The sequence below is a fragment of the Quercus suber genome, unplaced genomic scaffold (assembly GCF_002906115.3).
Source record: "Quercus suber isolate HL8 unplaced genomic scaffold, Cork oak 2.0 scaffold_1153, whole genome shotgun sequence".
In the NCBI taxonomy this organism is placed as follows: domain Eukaryota; kingdom Viridiplantae; phylum Streptophyta; class Magnoliopsida; order Fagales; family Fagaceae; genus Quercus; species Quercus suber.
The window spans coordinates 25,001-42,584 of NW_027070553.1; the positions used below are offsets into that span (position 1 = coordinate 25,001).

General features: G+C 35.8%; 1 protein-coding gene across 1 annotated transcript; it reads left to right on the forward strand.

Moving 5' to 3' along the window:
- The first annotated feature begins 2,268 nt into the window (after positions 1-2,268).
- LOC111992219 (secretory carrier-associated membrane protein) lies at positions 2,269-12,827 on the forward strand. The gene is made up of 13 exons (XM_024024085.2): positions 2,269-2,555; positions 3,530-3,595; positions 4,715-4,831; positions 4,925-4,987; positions 6,413-6,446; positions 7,252-7,374; positions 11,271-11,333; positions 11,443-11,536; positions 11,627-11,672; positions 11,817-11,884; positions 12,144-12,192; positions 12,291-12,356; positions 12,473-12,827. The coding sequence occupies exons 1-13, from the start codon at positions 2,490-2,492 to the stop codon at positions 12,557-12,559; spliced, it is 942 nt and encodes a 313-aa protein (XP_023879853.1). The 5' UTR covers positions 2,269-2,489; the 3' UTR covers positions 12,560-12,827.
- Positions 12,828-17,584: the final 4,757 nt, after the last annotated feature.

A 17,584-nucleotide genomic window follows, 5' to 3' on the forward strand; every position in this document is an offset into this window, starting at 1 on the left:
ATATTACCACTTTTAGTCCCTAAATCAATTAACACGTTCCATTTTGGTCCTTACCGTTACTTACTTAACATAAATTGTTGATGTGGCAAACGGAGTGAACTGTTAGCAGATTAAATATTGAAGTAACCAATAAAATAATATTAAAAATGCCACATCAATATAAAATAATGATTAAAAAAGACACATAAGCATCCATATCAACTTTTGATTTTGAAAATTAATTTATCTATTTTAACAAAAAAAAATGAAAAAAAAAAATTAGAACCTAAAATACACATGAATTCAGATATGGTCTCATCTTAAACATGAACATGAAATAACACAAAACCAAAATATTCAATCACATGAACACAAACCTAGAAAAAACTTCAACCCAAAACTTCCTTATCAAAAACCGATTACCCCAACCCTTCTAAAACATTCTCCAAGCTTCCTCTCTCTTCCAAAACTCAAAGCTTCCTCTCTCTCTTCCAAAACACATTCATGGCCAAAAGCTTTGAGCTCTACCTCCTTGCTCATCGCCATTGCCATCGCCACCGCCACAACTGGTTGTGGTGCTTTTTTTTTTTTTTTACTGACCCATTCTCTTTATCTCTTGATTTTTCTCAAACCCAAACCCAAACCTAAATGCCTTAAGCTCCATACTCAGATTGGTGCTTTTCTCTCTCTGTGTGGCTCAGATTGATGTTTTTCTCTCTTGGCGGGTCTCTCTGTCTCAAACCAGTGTCTCTCCTTTCTCGATTTCCCTTTCTGCTCACCCCTCCTTGTTTCCTCCCCTCTCCACAACCTTCCATAGTTTTGATCTGGGTTTAAAAAGAGGATGAGGTCAATGTGGTGGTAGTTGTGAAACAAAAAACGATGGTGGTGGTTGATGGTTGTGAAGCAGTGGTCGGTTGGGTTCGGTAGTGGGTCAAAGGGTGGGTTTGTTGTTGGAGTGGGTCATGGGGTGGGTTTGTTGATCGTTGATTGCTAGGTTTGAGGTGTTTTGGTGTTCTTGTTGGAGATCAGTTTGTGTTTGTGTTTGGTTGATGAGAAAGGGTAAGAAAATCCTAGAAAATTTGAGTTTGTGTTCTTATGTTTAATCTGGGTTTGTGTTCTTATTTTAATTTTAATTTTGTTTTGTGTTGGTGTGGTTGTGCTGGGTTTGGGTTGGTATATGTGGATTGATTTTGTTTTGGATAATTTGGTTTATGTATATATACATAAATGGATTGATTTTGTTTGTACAATATTCACTTATGATTTTTCTGGGTTTGATTTTCTTGTGTTCTTATATTTGATTTTCTGGGTTTGTATGATTTTTTTTTGGGTTTGTGCTCTTATGTCTCTTTGATGAAGAGGATGGCAGATTTAAATTCATGTATTTTAGGTTCTAATTTTGTTTTTGTTTTTGTTTTTTTTTCATTTTTTATTTTGTTAAAATAGATAAATTAATTTTCAAAATCAAAAGTTGATGTGGATGCTTATGTGTCTTTTTTAATCATTATTTTTATGCTAATGTGTCATTTTTAATATTATTTTATTGGCCACGTCAGCATTTAATGTGCCAACAGCGCACTTTGTTTGCCACATTAGCAATTTCTGTTAAGTGAGTAACGGTAAGAACTAAAATAGAACGCGTTAATTGATTTAGGGACTAAAAGTTGTGAAATGAAAATGTAGGAACCAAAATGAAAAAGATGCAAAATGTAAGGACTAAAAATGTATTTACGCCTTTAATAAATTCATTTTACTTATTGTTCTTTGTTTCTAAATTTGTGTACAAAATATTATGCTAAAAGAAGTTTACTATAAAGAAGCAAAATAATGGACACCTATTTAAGTTAAAGTCCAAATTCTAAACAATTAGAACTTAAGTAAGAGATTTAGAGTTCAAGTACCGCTTACACGAAAAATTGATTGATATCTTGATCGGATGATAAAGAGCTATTATCAGAAGCAAATGCTATAAATTGAAACTCTCTAAAGAAAATTAAAGCAATTTTTTTAATAGAACTATTTACTTATTTTATAATTTATTATTAATATTTATTTAATAATTTTACTTTTATTATTTTTAAAAATAAATTAACTTTCATATAAATTTTCATGAAGCATGCATCATACCGAATGATACTAGTATATGTATAAAAAAGCTGGCTGGCATATTAGCACACTAGCGGTGCATCTTTTTATTCAAAGTAAATTACCATTCTTATTATAATAATAATAATAATAATATTCAATTCAAAGTTGGAAGTTGAAAGTTGGAACAATACATACCAGGCTTCTACAGGAAATCCAAATATTGTTTCCAAACCGTACGGTAGAAGCTGACCAAAAGACAAGTCCTCCCTACATACTTTCTTCTTCTTTCTCTCTCTATATTCTCTTCTTCTTCTTCTTCTTGGCTTTCAATTGCGGAAAAAAAAAAAATTTAGAAAACTTCCTCTACAAGTTTCTCTGTAACAGTTTAAAAAAATCTTTGAGATTTTGTGCGTGCTGTTTACATGGCCGGCCGTTTCGAGAAAAACCCTTTTCAAGAAGAACAAGAAGAAGAAGTCAATCCCTTCTCTGTGAGTCTTTCTTTCTCACTTCATACTGTCTCTGCACTCATAGTTCAGCTCCTATCTATCTTTTATAGTTTGACTAACTGAATGAAGTGGTCGTATAGAGTTTAGACTCTGTAATATTGTTTTTAATTGTTGGATCCAGTAACTTTGTTTATTTGCTTTTTATGTTGTTCTTATTTTGAGCTTGTTTTGTAGTTTGACTTTGAAGTCCATGATTTTTTTTTTTTTAAATTATTGTTTTGTAAATTTATTTTACTATGGGTTTCTTATAAATTTAGCATATGAAGAATTAAATTTAGATTTTCTGTTAATTTTGATCATTCTTGTTTTATAATTTAATTAGTCTCAAACTTTCTTTCCAGGTCTTAATGGGTTTTTTGAATGGAAGAATTGAAATATGTTTGCTATGAATTTTTTAGCTGATCTAGTAGTTGCTTTTGTAACAAGATATATGGATTGGATGATTGAAGTACCTTACTCTGCTTAAGGTGAAAGAAAAATGCTTTTTTTTTTTAGATGTGCTTCTTTCTAAGATGAGTGAATTTTTTTTTAATCTAAAAGATGATGTTAATGGATTCTTAGTAACATTTAATTTCATTTTTCTTATGGTGTACGTTGAGTGTTTCTCAAACTGTTCATTCTGTTTGGTGTCCTGTGTTTGATTAGATTGATTGGACAACCACCAATGGGCTGAAGCATTCCACCCTTAGTGGCGGAGTGCGGTCATGGGTTCAATCCCTTATCAGCGCGAGTTACTTTACTTAGCTAAAAAAGAAAAACGATGAATTGAACAACAGTTGTACCTAAACATTTATGATATATTCTCCGACCTAAAGGTTTTAATTGTCATCGATACATAAATATATACTTCTTTGAATTTCTAATGATATAATTTCTTTCCTTTGGCTAATATTGTTGATATATGTTTTGGACAAACTCTTGCTGCAACTTCTCACTACTCTAATTTTTACAAACAGGATCCAGCAGTTAGGGGAAAGGCATCAGGGCAGTCAAACTATGGTGGAGGTTCATTTTTCACAACAGTGAGTGATTTTTCCCCCCTCTTTAAGCTGTTATGGAACTCCCCTGTCCCCTTCTCATCCAGATTGACAATTTATATGTCTGTTAGATAATTAATTTTATATTGGACTTCATGCTTTTTTGTTTCAGAGTAATCTGTTATAGTTTGATTTTTTACTTGCAAACTGTAGTTTAATCTTTAATAGAAGAGGTGCACTCTTAATGACATAGTTTTCTCCTTAGATGTTTATATCACTCTTTTGTTAGCTGCAATTTTTTCTTTTTGTTTGAGTTAACTTTCTCATTAGTCCACTAGCAGAATCTAACTAGATCAAAATATAAAGGCATTCATGTTGTGGGAAGTCTATGCAAATAAATTCTCTTCCCCATATGTAAAAAAACTCTCTTCCGTTTTTCTTAGTCATAATACATGCATTCTTCTAGTGCCGCTGTTCATGATCCAAAGCCATGGCACTACGTTTTGTTGAGCAACAACTATCTTTGTCTTTCAGTATGAGTCTCTTTTTCCATCACTTTCAGGTGGAAGCATCCTTAGAATGAGCAAGAGGGTCGCTGTTGATGTTTTTCACTGTTGTGGTGTTTTTCACTGTTGTAATATTTTTCCTTTGTACAAGTTGAAGTGAGGAGTACTTACATCAAACCACCACTTTGTTGTGTAACAGTTTCTCCCGATTTTATAGCATAGTGGCTGAAGTGCACATATTTGTGCTAGTCTTTATGTATTTTCATAATATATCAGAAACTGTGGAAAAACTTAATGCTGGAGCTGTTTGATCCTTTTCCTTAATATATGATTTGCTATTCTATATCAAAGGTATAATTGTAATAAAATTTTGGCGCCACCTAATTTATGTAGTAACCATGTTTGTTGGTAGACACTAGACCTGAGTTTGAAACCACCTTCATTTAAGGGGAAGAAGCTGCTTGGGTACACTTATCAGGAGAAAATATCCAAAGCTAGGGTTGTGTATAATTTGTATTTAGTTAGCTTTGTGTTCCCTTCTCCGCCCCCAATACCCCCCCCCCCCCCAACAAAAAAAAATACTCCAAGAAAAAAAAAACTTGAGCTTTTGTTACTACTTGAACTCCTACGCATGATCATAATGTTGCTATGTATTCAGAATCCTGGAAACTCAAGGCTTTCACCTCTTCCTCCTGAACCTGCTGGTTTCAATTTTGGCCATGACGCGACAATTGATATACCTATTGACACAACTACAGGGGGACGAAATTCTAAGGTTGTTGAATTCCTGAGTAATGTTTTTCCATATGCATTTGCTGGTAAAAGAATTGATATTGATTTTTCATGTTTTAATCTGTTTCAAATTTAGGATTTGCAAAGGAAAGAGAGGGAGCTCCAAACTAAGGAGGCTGAATTGAGAAGGCGGGAGCAGGTGTGCCTTATGCCTTTGATGGAATTCAAATTTTCTTCTATTTTTGAAAGAACTATGGACCTACCTTGTGGCATTCATATTTTTCAATCTGGCAGCCAAAAAGGGATTATCAATTAATTTTATATGAGATGCATTTAAGTTGCTTCATTTATAATATCTGGATTACATTTTATGAAGGCGTAATGAGATTAAGTCTACTCATAGTAGTACACTCAAGTATTGTTGTTTAGTGCTTGAAGGAAACTAAGTTATAAGTACGGGTTCAAAACCATTGTTGGAGGTTTTTTATGGACCAAACCTATTGTCTCAAAATATTTTTTCCTATTCAATACATATTATGTAATTATGGTGTGTTGACTGGTTACACACCCCACAGAATATGAAAAGATTGTGAGGGCCAAGATTTTAACGTATAATAGATTGTTTATGCATAAGTATATCTTGGATAAAGTGACAGACCTCCTCAATATGCTTTGTCCTCTCTTGGAATGTGGTATTAATAGCAATGAATACAGTAGCTTGGTTATCAAAACATCTTCATAGGTTCACTAGAAAAAACCCAATTCTTGTAAAAGAGATTTCCCCCGTAACATTTGTGTGATGCGTGAGCCATGGCTCTACAAAAAGGAATAACACGAGTTGGGCCCTTCTGTCTGTATAACACCTTACTGATTTCTGTTAATCAGTGGCTTCGAGCCTTCGACTTATCAGGGTGCTGAAGATTTATAGGTTTGGGAGTGAATTAAAAAGAAAAATGAAGAGAAAAAGAGAGAAATATAGACAAAACTTGCCAAGGTGGTCGAGCTCAAATTGAACCTTCTTCACTTAAAAGAGCGAGGTTGAGGGTAAGATCATGGATTCAAGAGTAGATCCCCCAAGTGCATGTGTAATTACCAATAAAAAAAATGAGAAAATAATTAGGAATATAGGGCTAGGGTTTTTGATTTATGCTCCAATACCATGTGACATTGATGGCTGGAGAAGAGGGAGAATATGAAAAGACTAGTGCTCAACCCCAGAGTGGCTGGCTTCTCTATATATATTTATACATATTAGTAACAATGTAAAATTAAAAATTTTCCATTCTATGCATAGTATAATAGTTCTTTCTTTTTTCTTGTTTGAAGGTTATGTTCTCTATTAAAATACTTTGTTTTTCTTTGTGACTGAAATGTGGAAATGGTAGGTTGGCTCTCACTGACTTGATGGCCTTAAACAATTTGAACTGTGACATGAATATTAGATACTGAAAATCTTTAACAATAGCCAAAAATAAGAAAACCATTTTGGTAGAATTTCCCCCTATATATCTTCTTCTGTTAATTTCATTGTCAATAGCTCTCCAATTTGTTTAGTGATTCATGTTTTAGTTGATTTGTGGCATCTCCATGAATTCCACTCATCAGCTTTTTTGATGCTATGTAGGAAGTAAAACGGAAAGAAGATGCTGCTGCACGAGGTAATTTGCTTTGCTTATATTTGAATTTGCCTTTTTTTTTGGGGGGGGGGGGGGGTGAGGTGGAGGAAATGTTCTATTGCTTTGCCATTTTCTCGTGTGTTAAATTATCGATTGTCTCAAAAGCTTAAACTATTAGGAAATGGTGAATTTAGTTACTTAACCATATTTCTAGCATTCCCTCTCATGCGTGGGCTCAAACATCCTTTTAATAGTTGAGGCCCAACATGTGAGATTTTTGGGGATCGAACTCAAGATCTCTTGTTCTGATACCCTGTTAAATTACCAATTGTTCTAAAAGCTTGAGTTATTGGAATATGGTAAATTTAATCATTTAACCACATATTTCTAACACTCACCCTCACGTGTTGGTCGAAATTACATTTTTAATAGACTCAACATGTGAGATTTTAAATGGAGATAAAGTCTAGAAGATAAGGATCGAACTCAGGACCTTTTGCTCTAATATCACGTTACATTATCGATTGTTCCAAAAGTTTAACCTATTAGGAAATAATAAATTTAGTCACTTAACAATAATTCTAACACTGTGTATTATATTTCCATCTTTCAACTTGGAACATCCATCGTGTTTTGGGTTGCATTCAAAGTCATTTTTGCATTTAAATGAAGTCAATATTCACCATATTGAGTGCACTAACTCTCTTTATGAAAATATTTACATTATAAAGTTGTGTTCTCAATTTTGGTGCAATACATAGTACCAGTTCTATTTCCTAGGGAAATTATTCTTCCTCATGGTTCTGCCATGTAATTTATAGTCTCAGTTCTTTCTCTCATTCTGCAGCTGGAATTGTTCTTGAGGAGAAGAATTGGCCTCCTTTTCTTCCAATTATTCATCATGATATTGCAAATGACATACCAATTCATTTGCAAAAATTGCAATATACTGCATTTTCCACATTCTTAGGTATGTCACTCTTTGCTTGATTTTATGGTTATTGCATTTACGACATTGTTTTGAATCTCAGTCAGGCTGCTAATTTACCTGCAAATTGTGGTTTGAGTTATTTATGTATTAATCATTGGTTACATTGATCCTTTTATGTTGGAGCTTAGGCTGTTTCCACTAGTGGAATATGTTTTTTGGTGTGTGTGGATAGGGTGGTTGCATTCGTCCTTGTAAAATCATTATAATTAATTTAACTGGTTTATTGCGTAATTGATTTAACTGACTAATATCTTGTGTTTCGTTTTGATTACTTTTATAAATATTTTTTAAAATATGTTTGAGGCAATTTGACTTTGTTGTTTGGATATTTTTATGCCAATTACTTGACATGTGTCTAAGACATAATTTGAACATGAAACATTAACTAAATTTTAACAGCGGATTCCAATTAGCTCAATTAGCAAAGTGTCTGATGGTTGAATAAGAGATCTAGGGTTCAATTTTTTCCTACATCAAAAACCGATTGATATCTTAGTTTGATGATAAAGAGCAATTATCAAGAGTAGACGCTATAAGTTGAAATTTTTTTAAAAAACAAAATTTTAACATTATCTTTTGTTGGACTATAGGATTAAAATTAATTAACCGCATAACTGAAGTCTTTAGTGCAAAGTTGTGAATACCGAATTGGAGGCCACTTCAATTTGGCTAGGGGAACAAAGCAAAGCATTTCAGTACAAGTCTATATTTTTGTACCATTTATGGATTACTGCTATATATAGGTGTGCGTTTGTGCTTTTGTGTATATATACACAATTAACTATAATATTTCCATTGACGTAAAATGAAAGATTTTAATATTTATATATTTACTTACTAATTTGCTAAATAGTTTCTTTTATTACTCACTGGGCCAATTATTGCCAAATTCTTTTGATTTTTACCTATATCTCAACTTAGTTTGTAGTCTAACAGATTCTTCCATTCTTGTTTTCTTTTTCTTCTCTTTTTTTCGTCCACTTAGTCTCTTCTTTTATTTTTTTTCCTCTTTATTTTTTTTCCTCTTTATTTTTTCTTCTCCACATGTTCTCTCTCTCTCTCTTCAGACTTCTTCCTATCTCCTGCTCTCTTTCTTTTCCTCCCTCTCTTTTCTTCTCTGGCTCTTCCTTACACTTAATTTTTTGTTGGGGTAATTTGTGGGGGATGGAAAATGAAGAGGAGAAAATAGGGGTGATTTGTTTATTTGGTTGGGAGGGGGAAGAGAGAGGGGGAGGGGGGGGGGTGTTGATTTTGGTGGGGCCCAGGTGTTTTCTCTCTGGACCCACCATTTGGGGTGATTTTGGAGTGTCCCTAAATTGGGGAGAAAATGGGAGAGAGAGGGGGGTTTAGATAGGAATTTACCCATTTGCCCCTCTCCTCCCTTTCATGTTGGTTCCCTTCTTTCCTTCCTTTTCTTCTTCTTATTATTATTATTATTATTTTTTGGGTAAATCACAATAATCTACCTTGAGGTTTGGGGTAATACCAAACACATCCAAGGGTTTTAAAAAATGACCAATTTAGTCCTTAAACACTAACACCGTTTGTGCACTGTCTATTAAATCATTCTCTTTCATTTTTTACGTTTTTCCTTTCCTTTGCTCTGTCGCTTTGCTCTCTCTTCTCCATGCCAGAAAATCTCTCTCTCTCTCTCTCTCTCTCTCTCTCTCTCAAGCCAAGCTATAAGGTTTCAGACTCAGCAAAGAACCAACAAAATCCGCCACCAGAACGGTTTCGGAGTCGATTTACCCATAAATCTCATGCCATACGCTTTCGTTTAAAGTTGGGTGGTTCACTATCTAGGAGGATGGTATACTGTGGTTGCTGGGCATCAATGAGTGGTGGCCAGTGGTTGCGAGATCATAGTTTGGTGGAGCTCGCTGCCGTGGGTATGGGTTTAATTTTTTTAATTTTGATTTGGGTTTGGGTGTGAATCATATGATGTTGGATAGTTGGAATTGTTAGGGTTTGAGGAGGATGAGCGGGTAGTGATAGGTGGTGCCATGGTGGACGGCGGTTGCTGAGTCACATGATGGTCTTTGTTGTGGGTCTAGGTTTTGTTTTGAAATATTTTTGATTTGGGTATTTTTGAGGTTTGATGTTGGATGGTTGATGGGTTGAGTTGATCCACGTTTGATTGTCTTGTGTGATACTGGATCTAATTGGGTTGATTTTGTTTTGATCATTGATGTAGTGAGATTTTTTTTTTCTTTGAATGTTCTGCAATTTTTTTTCTCAAACGAAACTGTGTATGATTTTGGAAAGTGGATATTGGTTTAATAAGATTTTCCTTTTGAATTTTGCTTACATACATGGTTGTGTATAAATTGTATATCCTTTGGATATTGATTTGAGCTTGTGAGTGAGAGAGAGGCGTTTATGATATAGGCAAAGAGGAGAGAATGAAGAATAGAAAATGAACTAAAAAATTGTTTGGAAGAGAATGAACAAATGGCATTACACGCCGTTTGTATTTAACGACCACATTGGTCATTTTTTAAAATCATTGGATGTGCTTGGTATTACCCCAAACCTCAAGGTATGTTACTGTAATTTACCCTATTTTTTTTCTTACAAATTTTATTTCATTTTAATTATTTTTTTTAATGTAATAGGGGCATGAGATTAAATTTTTATAAATTACATTTTCTATTTTCTCATTTACAAAAAGATTTTTCCATCCTAAGAAGAATGGAAATGGGTACGAGTATGAGACGATGACACGGAAATTTTTGAAAAAATAGGACACGGGTATGGTGGGACAAGCCTATTAAATATATTTTTATTTTCTATATATTATTAAGCATTTATTTTCCATATAATGTTAAATTTATATCAAATTAAGGGTCATAATGAATAATAAAGCAAATCAATGACTATTAAAGGATGTTTAGAAATTAGAATCCAATCCAAGAATAAAGATTTTATTAATTTTCAAATGCACTATTACTATTTAGAGCATGGATGCTCTCTTTCTTTTGTGAAAGGGTATTCGATTCCTCTTGTTCTCATGTCCCAGTTGTGTTCTGCATTGCTGGGACATGCATGCAAAAATGTCCTAGACGTGTCAAGTGTCCAACATACCACGGAATCTCAAATGAAGTGTTCGAGTACAACATGGAAACCATCTCTCCATTTTTCCATCTTCCCAATCAAACATACATGAGGGAAAACTAAGTCCTTTTTGAGTTTGATATTGGTAGTTATATTTTGAGTCTAATATTGGTTGATTGTGACTTATCAAAAAAAATATTGGTTGATTGTGGGTATGAATGTGCTGAACGTGGGTAAAACTGTAAGTTGACTTGTGGGTAAACGAGTTGAGATAGCAGTGGGTATTTTGGAGTCCTAAGTTTACGTTGTTAACCCTATTAGTAAAGCAATTTTAACATTTTCAAATGGGGGCAATTTTGTACAGCCAAATAGTGAAGTCCAAATAGGGGAATCTTATTATTAGTAGAATAGATAGTATAGATGCAAACAGGTGTTTTATTTCATTTTAGTGCAATTCATGGATGTCGATGGTAGGCGGTTCACCTCTTACATCAAAACTACCTTAACAAAAGCCCAATATTCTAAAGTACAATAACGAACAAAGGAAATAAATTGTTTGGTGTTAAGTCTCCACCATCCACAGCATAAACTTGGCTTGTTTGAGTTAGTCAATTTTTGTTGGCCAAGTCAATGAAATTATCTGCCGCAAACTCTGTTTTACCTTTTTCTTAGCATCATGTAATCTTGCAGTCTTTATTCAATTTGTTGTTATGAGAGACACTGCATTTGTGTTCCGTGTAATATGATGAATTTTTTTGAGGTGTTATATATCTAACCCAGCGAAGGTGGTTGATGTTGGCGATGGTGGTTATGTTGCGCAGGATTGGTTCTTTGCCTTACTTGGAATGTCATAGCTGTTAGTACAGCATGGATTCAGGGGGAAGGTGAGTTCATAAATATGTTTCACATCTTTCCTGGGTATTTGGGAGTCCTCGTTATGGGTCTAATACCTTAAAGGTTTTGAATCTTAATGCTCTTATTCTTTGGTTGTAGGGGTAAAAATCTGGTTCCTTGCCCTTATCTACTTCATAGCAGGGGTTCCCGGAGCCTATGTGTTGTGGTATCGGCCTCTTTATCGTGCGTTTAGGTACTTATTTCCCATGATTTCCTTCACTTAGCTGTTCGTATATGTAGCTACTTAATTCAGTTGTTCACAGTGGCAAGAAATCTCTTGCAGGACTGAAAGTGCCATGAATTTTGGATGGTTTTTCATGTTTTATATGGTAAACCTCTTATGTTCCTTTAGAAATGCTATTTACTTGAAGAACTGAAAGACAACTAATTATTCAGCAAAAAAAAAAAAAAACAAACAAAGAAGAAAAGGATGGACGTCTAATTACTCTCATTCGATTTTCTTCTGTCTACAGCTTCACATTGGCTTCTGCATCTTAGCTGCTGTTGCACCTCCTATAATTTTCAAAGGAAAATCACTCACGTATGTTCCTGTAAAATTTCTAAGTTGTTCCTTTGGGGAATCATGGATCTTTCTTTTCTTCAGAGTGGATGTACTGCAAAGAGATTGGTGTTTAATTGCATTTCCCTTGTGCTTATTTATTTATTTTTAGCCCTAACCATTAATCATAGCTTAAAAATTTTGAAAATGTTCAATTGTAATCTTTGTTAATGCTGATGGAGGAACATAATATTTTCCCCATGTGGTGCTGATGTTTCTATGTTGTGTTCCTTTGAAACAGAGGCATTCTGGCTGCAATAGATGTTGTGGGCAACCATTCGTTGGCTGGGGTATGTTTCTGTAAAGTTCATTGATTGGACTCTTGAGTTCTACATTTTAATTTCTTGTATTGCAGAAGCTTGATCATAATTTTTTTTCCCGCTTGTAGATCTTCTACTTCGTTGGATTTGGACTATTCTGTCTTGAAACATTGATCAGCATCTGGGTAATTCAGGTATAACTTCACCATTCTTCTAGCCTAAAATCAGAAAAGCAAATGCACACACACCGCAGAGCACTCACTCTTCTTTTCTTGTTTTCTCATATTTTCTCTCTTTATTTGGTTTGCAGCAAGTGTACATGTATTTCCGAGGCAGTGGTAAAGCTGCTGAGATGAAGCGGGATGCAGCAAGAGGAGCTATGAGGGCAGCACTTTGATACCAACCCAGTGGCAAAACGCAAGATGGTGGATGTATGGACAGATTGTATATGCCCTTAGCCACAGAAAATGAGGATAGTAATATCATTTACTTAAGTGTGCTTTTGTGTTACACCTGTTTATAGCTTAGTTCCGAGTGTTACCTTTTGTTCATGCGGTGTACGGGAGTACGGTTAGAGGATTATTATAAACATGGGCGTGGTGGAAAAAAGTACAATTCTTTGTATATTTGATTTGATTGTATGTAGAATTTTATTTTCCGTTCCATTCTCAATTTTGTCTATAACTGGATGTCGGAGAATAGTAATATCCTTCCTACAACGATGGTTTGATACAACTGGGTGATAAACATGCCCATATGACTTCCATGCATTGAGGTTGCAACATATGAAATGCTTCATTTTTGGATTCTTCTCCCCTGTCGCGCCCAGGAGAAAAAAATAGTAATAGCTCCAAACGAGATCCATTCAGTTTTCAATATTCAAATACAGAAAACTGTTGGCCTAAAAAAATGTGGTAAATTTTTTTTATTAAGAGTGTTTGAGTCACAGTATTCAATTTAGGGGGTTTAGTTTAGCTAATTTCCTAACTCAAAACTCAATTTTCATTACCAAAAATTGAAAATTCGCCAGTCTTACCTTAAAAAAAAAGGTGTTTGGCTTAGTTTTTGTTTTGAGTTTATGTAACTCAAAATTGAGTTTGAGTCACCGAAAATGGGAACAACTTTCCAACGTTTTCAAGTTATGAAAACTAATGGCCTATTTGGATGGAAGGGAAAGAAGGGAGAGTGAAGAGGAGTAAAATAGAATTGGCTAAAAATAAACTAATTTTGTACTAAATTTACTCTATTCTACTCTTTTTCTGTCTCCCTTAATCCAAACAGACTATAAGTATAAGTGGTATTCCTGTAATTAATTGCATCTATGGGTAACTTGAGTCAGAAAGTTGTCCCCATCAATTTAGAACAAGACCGTTGCTCATTCTCACTTTCTTCTTTCTCATTACACCAGCTATTACTCCAAAGTTGGAAACCACATCCACCTCTCTTCTTTTTTTCATAACCTTTTTCTCCCTCCTCTCTTTTTCCACTGTATTTTTTTACTTTGCATCCGAAGACCACCACCTGCCCAGCTGAAACCCAGAAACTAAAATCCAAAATAGAGTCGTGGTGATCTTTAGGTCTCTCATGTCTCTCATTTGCTCCATTTTCAGAGATCTTAGCCTAGGTAACTGTAAAGGTGTTATTTACAACTATGTATTTTGTTGGCTTTTATTCCGTGCTAAATTTGATTGTAATTATTATCAATCGTTTATACCCTGTATATATTGTGGGATTTGTTGTAAGGATTGTGTGATAGAGAGAGAGTGTGAAGACTCAAGTATTTGGAGGCTGAAGAATTCTCGCGGGTATGTCGCGACCTAGCTTCCCTCGAAGTGAAACATGTGCCCTGCACATGCTGGAATGCGAAGAGTCAGGCCAGGTGGAGACAGCTGTGTCTCGCGAGTATCTCGCAAGTAAGGCCTTCCCGCGAGACACCCGCGAGGCTATCTGTTCTGCCAGCCTGTACTGAATGACTCACATTTTCTGTGCCTATCTTATTATACTCTCTTTACCCACAATTGTTGAGGAATGCTTCAGAGAGAAAAACCCTAGCCAAACACATTGTGAATTGGAGATTGTCATCCCCACCTTTCTCTATACACTTACTTGTGGTATCTCCTCAACCCTTCCCTTTCCACACCATTGAAAGGTTGATAGCCCAAACACTTACCACACCCTCTGAGAGTGCTGTGTGATGTTTTGGTGCTGCTGGGAAGCATTGGAAGGAGCCTGGAATGGCAAATGCAACATGGAGCTTGTTGTGGGATCCGGGGTGCTAGACAAGACACGGTTCCGAGAAGTCTTGTTGGAGTAGGAGCTTGGAGGGCTTAGGTACATCGGGTAGATTAGGCTTGGTGGGTCTCTTGCTAACCCATGTATTCCAACTGATTGTCTAGTGGATCGATTTTCGCTTGGAGGGCGGCAGAGAGGTTTTTCGCCGAGTTCTTTGGTTTCCTCTTCGAGAACACGTCTCGATGTTTTCTGTGTTTGCATCCTTCTTCCCTACTCTTGTTTATTCCATTATACTACTGTGTTACTTAGTTTATGGATTAGAGTAGCTTATTTGTTTATCCGCTCATTTTTACACTATTCTGCACTTAGTCTTAAATTAGTATAAAATCTATCGAGCCGTTAGTTTAATTGGGGGGGTCTAAATTGCTCTTGTGTTTTCAACACATTTTCGAGCTTTCAATTGGTATCAGAGTGGGTACACTCACTATGGTTTGAATACCTGAGTGTGATCCTTAACCCTTTTTGAGATGAACCGGTCTCAATCGCTCATTATTCCACCATTTTTTGATGGGAACAACTATGTTTTCTGGAAGGTCAGAATGAGAGCATTTTTATGCTCTATAGAAGATATCGTTTGGGATACAGTTGAGATAGGTTGGACTAAGCTGAAGGATCCTAAGTTCACTTGGGATAAGGCAGCTCTCGCAGCAGCCAATGCTAATAGTATAGCTTTAAATGCTATTTTTTGTGCTGTGTCTCCTAATGAATTCCACAGGATTTCTCATATGACAGTAGCCAAAGGAGCTTGGGAGATTTTGGAGACCACCTATGAGGGTACAAAGAAAGTTAAGGACACAAAACTTCAGATGCTTACCACCAAATTTGAAGAGCTCAAGATGGGTGATGATGAACCGTTTGATTCATTCTATGGGAAACTCAATGAAATTGTAATTGCTAAACTCAATCTTGGGGAGAAGATTGAAGATACTAAGGTGGTGAGAAAAATATTGAGGTCCTTGCCTGAAAGTTTTAGAGCAAAAATTACAGCCATAGAAGAGAGTAAAGACTTGGATGAGATCAAATCCAAGAACTAATTGCGTCTCTCCAAACATATGAGCTGGGACTACCTTCCCATAAGATGAGTAAATTGCTTGCTCTTAAAACCATTACCGAAAGAATGGATGATTCCTTCGAAGAAGATGGAGTGGAGAAGGAAGTAGCATTTCTTGCGAAAAACTTTCGCAAATTTCTGAAGATGAAGAACAGTAGGAAACCTTTCAACAAAGGAAAGTTTTCATCTTCAAGAGGTGATAGGAAAGAGTTTAAGAGGAAAGATGTGAAGGATTTTCAACCTCCTTCAGACATTGTGTGCTATGAGTGTAATGGCCATGGACATCTAAAGAAGGAGTGTCCAAATTTTCTGAAGGGAAAAGGCAAGGCTTATGCCACAATGCTCAGTGATTCAGATTCTTCTAATTCTAACTCGGAAGAGACCTGTGACGAAGAGGAAAACTACTCCGCCTTCATGACCATTGCTCATGTGGATTCCTCGGATGATTTGGGTGCACTTGTGAAGAAGCTTGGTGACCATTCTGATTTAGAGTCTATTGGAATTGTGGAAGAATCAGATGCTAAAGAGAAAGAGAATATAGCTAATCTTCAAGAAAATTGCCTTACTCCTTGAGAAATCAGGTGAATATACAAAGGTGGCAAAGGTGACTGTGAAGAAAATGAAGAGAGCTGAGGAAGATTACAAAAGCCTGCTGGTCAGATACAAGGAGGCTAAGTGTGAGATTGAGACACTTAATGGCGAGCTGTCTGAAGCCTATACGAAGGTGAGGTTTCTTGAGCAAGAGGCAGTGCAAGCTCATGCCAAGATAGAGAGAGTCTCCTCTCAGAAGTTAGATGATGTTATCTCATCTCAAAAACCTTCCTCAGACAAGTACGGGTTGGGATATATCGGAGGGAGCAGCTCATCAGCCAAAGTCACCAAAGAAGTAAAGTTCATGAAGACCAAGGATACGACTGTAGAAGAGCCCATTCCTGAGAAAGTTAAGGATGTAAAGAAGAAGAATGTGACTGAGAAACGAATGGTGAATAAGCCCCGAAATCAATCTGTGGTCAAACTTGAAACCAGAGGAAGATCTCTCCCAAGATCACAATGGGATCCTAGGACAGATTATGTGTGTCACTATTGTGGACTGCAAGGACACACTAGACCCAACTATCAAAAACTGAGGGCAGACAACAATGCAAGCATTCCTCGATCATAAGGAAGGAAAAATGGCATGAGATCTTGGGGTGGCGAGCAATCAAGAAGACAAAACCGGGATCCCGGAATGACAAACGTGATGAAGATGATCGGCACCTTCACCACCTGCTTGGAGAGTTTCACCAGGAGGGTTGAAAGTCCAAACTCTCGTACCCAATCCGTTAAGGATATCACCCCTAATGCACGTGACGTGTGGGTGAAGAGGGGTACTCATGCATAAGCATTATAACATGTCCATGCATAAATACTTCCAATATTTAAGGACATTTGCTGTTGCATCATTTAATGCATTGCTTTCATTTTTCTGTTGTTCTCTTATTTGTTTTGGTTTGTTCCAACTGTTTTTGTTGATCTTACTTTTCTTGTTCTGTTTTTGGGTGTGTTCAAAAATTCAAAAACCCATAAAAATTGAAAAATCTCAAAAGTTTGATCACTTGTTTTGTGTATGTCACGGGTGAGTTTGGCCCAGTACCTTCGTACTAATGGCGTAGTGCATTTACAATCTTTTCTTGTTATGTATGCACTCATTTCTATGTGGAAGAAATCTTAAGCACTATGTGTGACTGTTGTAAATAGATCTTCAAGCTTGTCATGAATGATTGGTCAATGGTCTTGTTGGTCTTAATACTTGCATAGACTTGTGTATATATCTCTTCCCACTTTATTTTTATGTTTTTGCAACAAGAGCTCACTAAATGTAAACCTCCAAATGAAAAGAGATATTGAGCTGCAAAAGCCTGTTGCATACACTAGTATTCGACTAGGAAAAAGGGAAAGCGACTCTTTTTAATGTGTTTTGTATGGTGCTCAAAAAGCCAAAGGCTATCATCAATGTTGACATATCATAAATTTCAAGCACAAATCTCAAAATGAGATGTTTTTGTCCAAACAAAATAAAATGGACCAATTGTTATGCCT

Excerpts from the sequence above, each read along its gene's own strand:
- LOC111992219 (XM_024024085.2), top strand. The coding sequence starts at position 2,490 with ATGGCCGGCCGTTTCGAGAAAAACCCTTTTCAAGAAGAACAAGAAGAA. Across the intron at positions 7,375-11,270 it reads TGCATTTTCCACATTCTTAG|GATTGGTTCTTTGCCTTACT; the intron begins GTATGTCACTCT and ends TATGTTGCGCAG. Across the intron at positions 11,673-11,816 it reads GGTTTTTCATGTTTTATATG|CTTCACATTGGCTTCTGCAT; the intron begins GTAAACCTCTTA and ends TTCTGTCTACAG.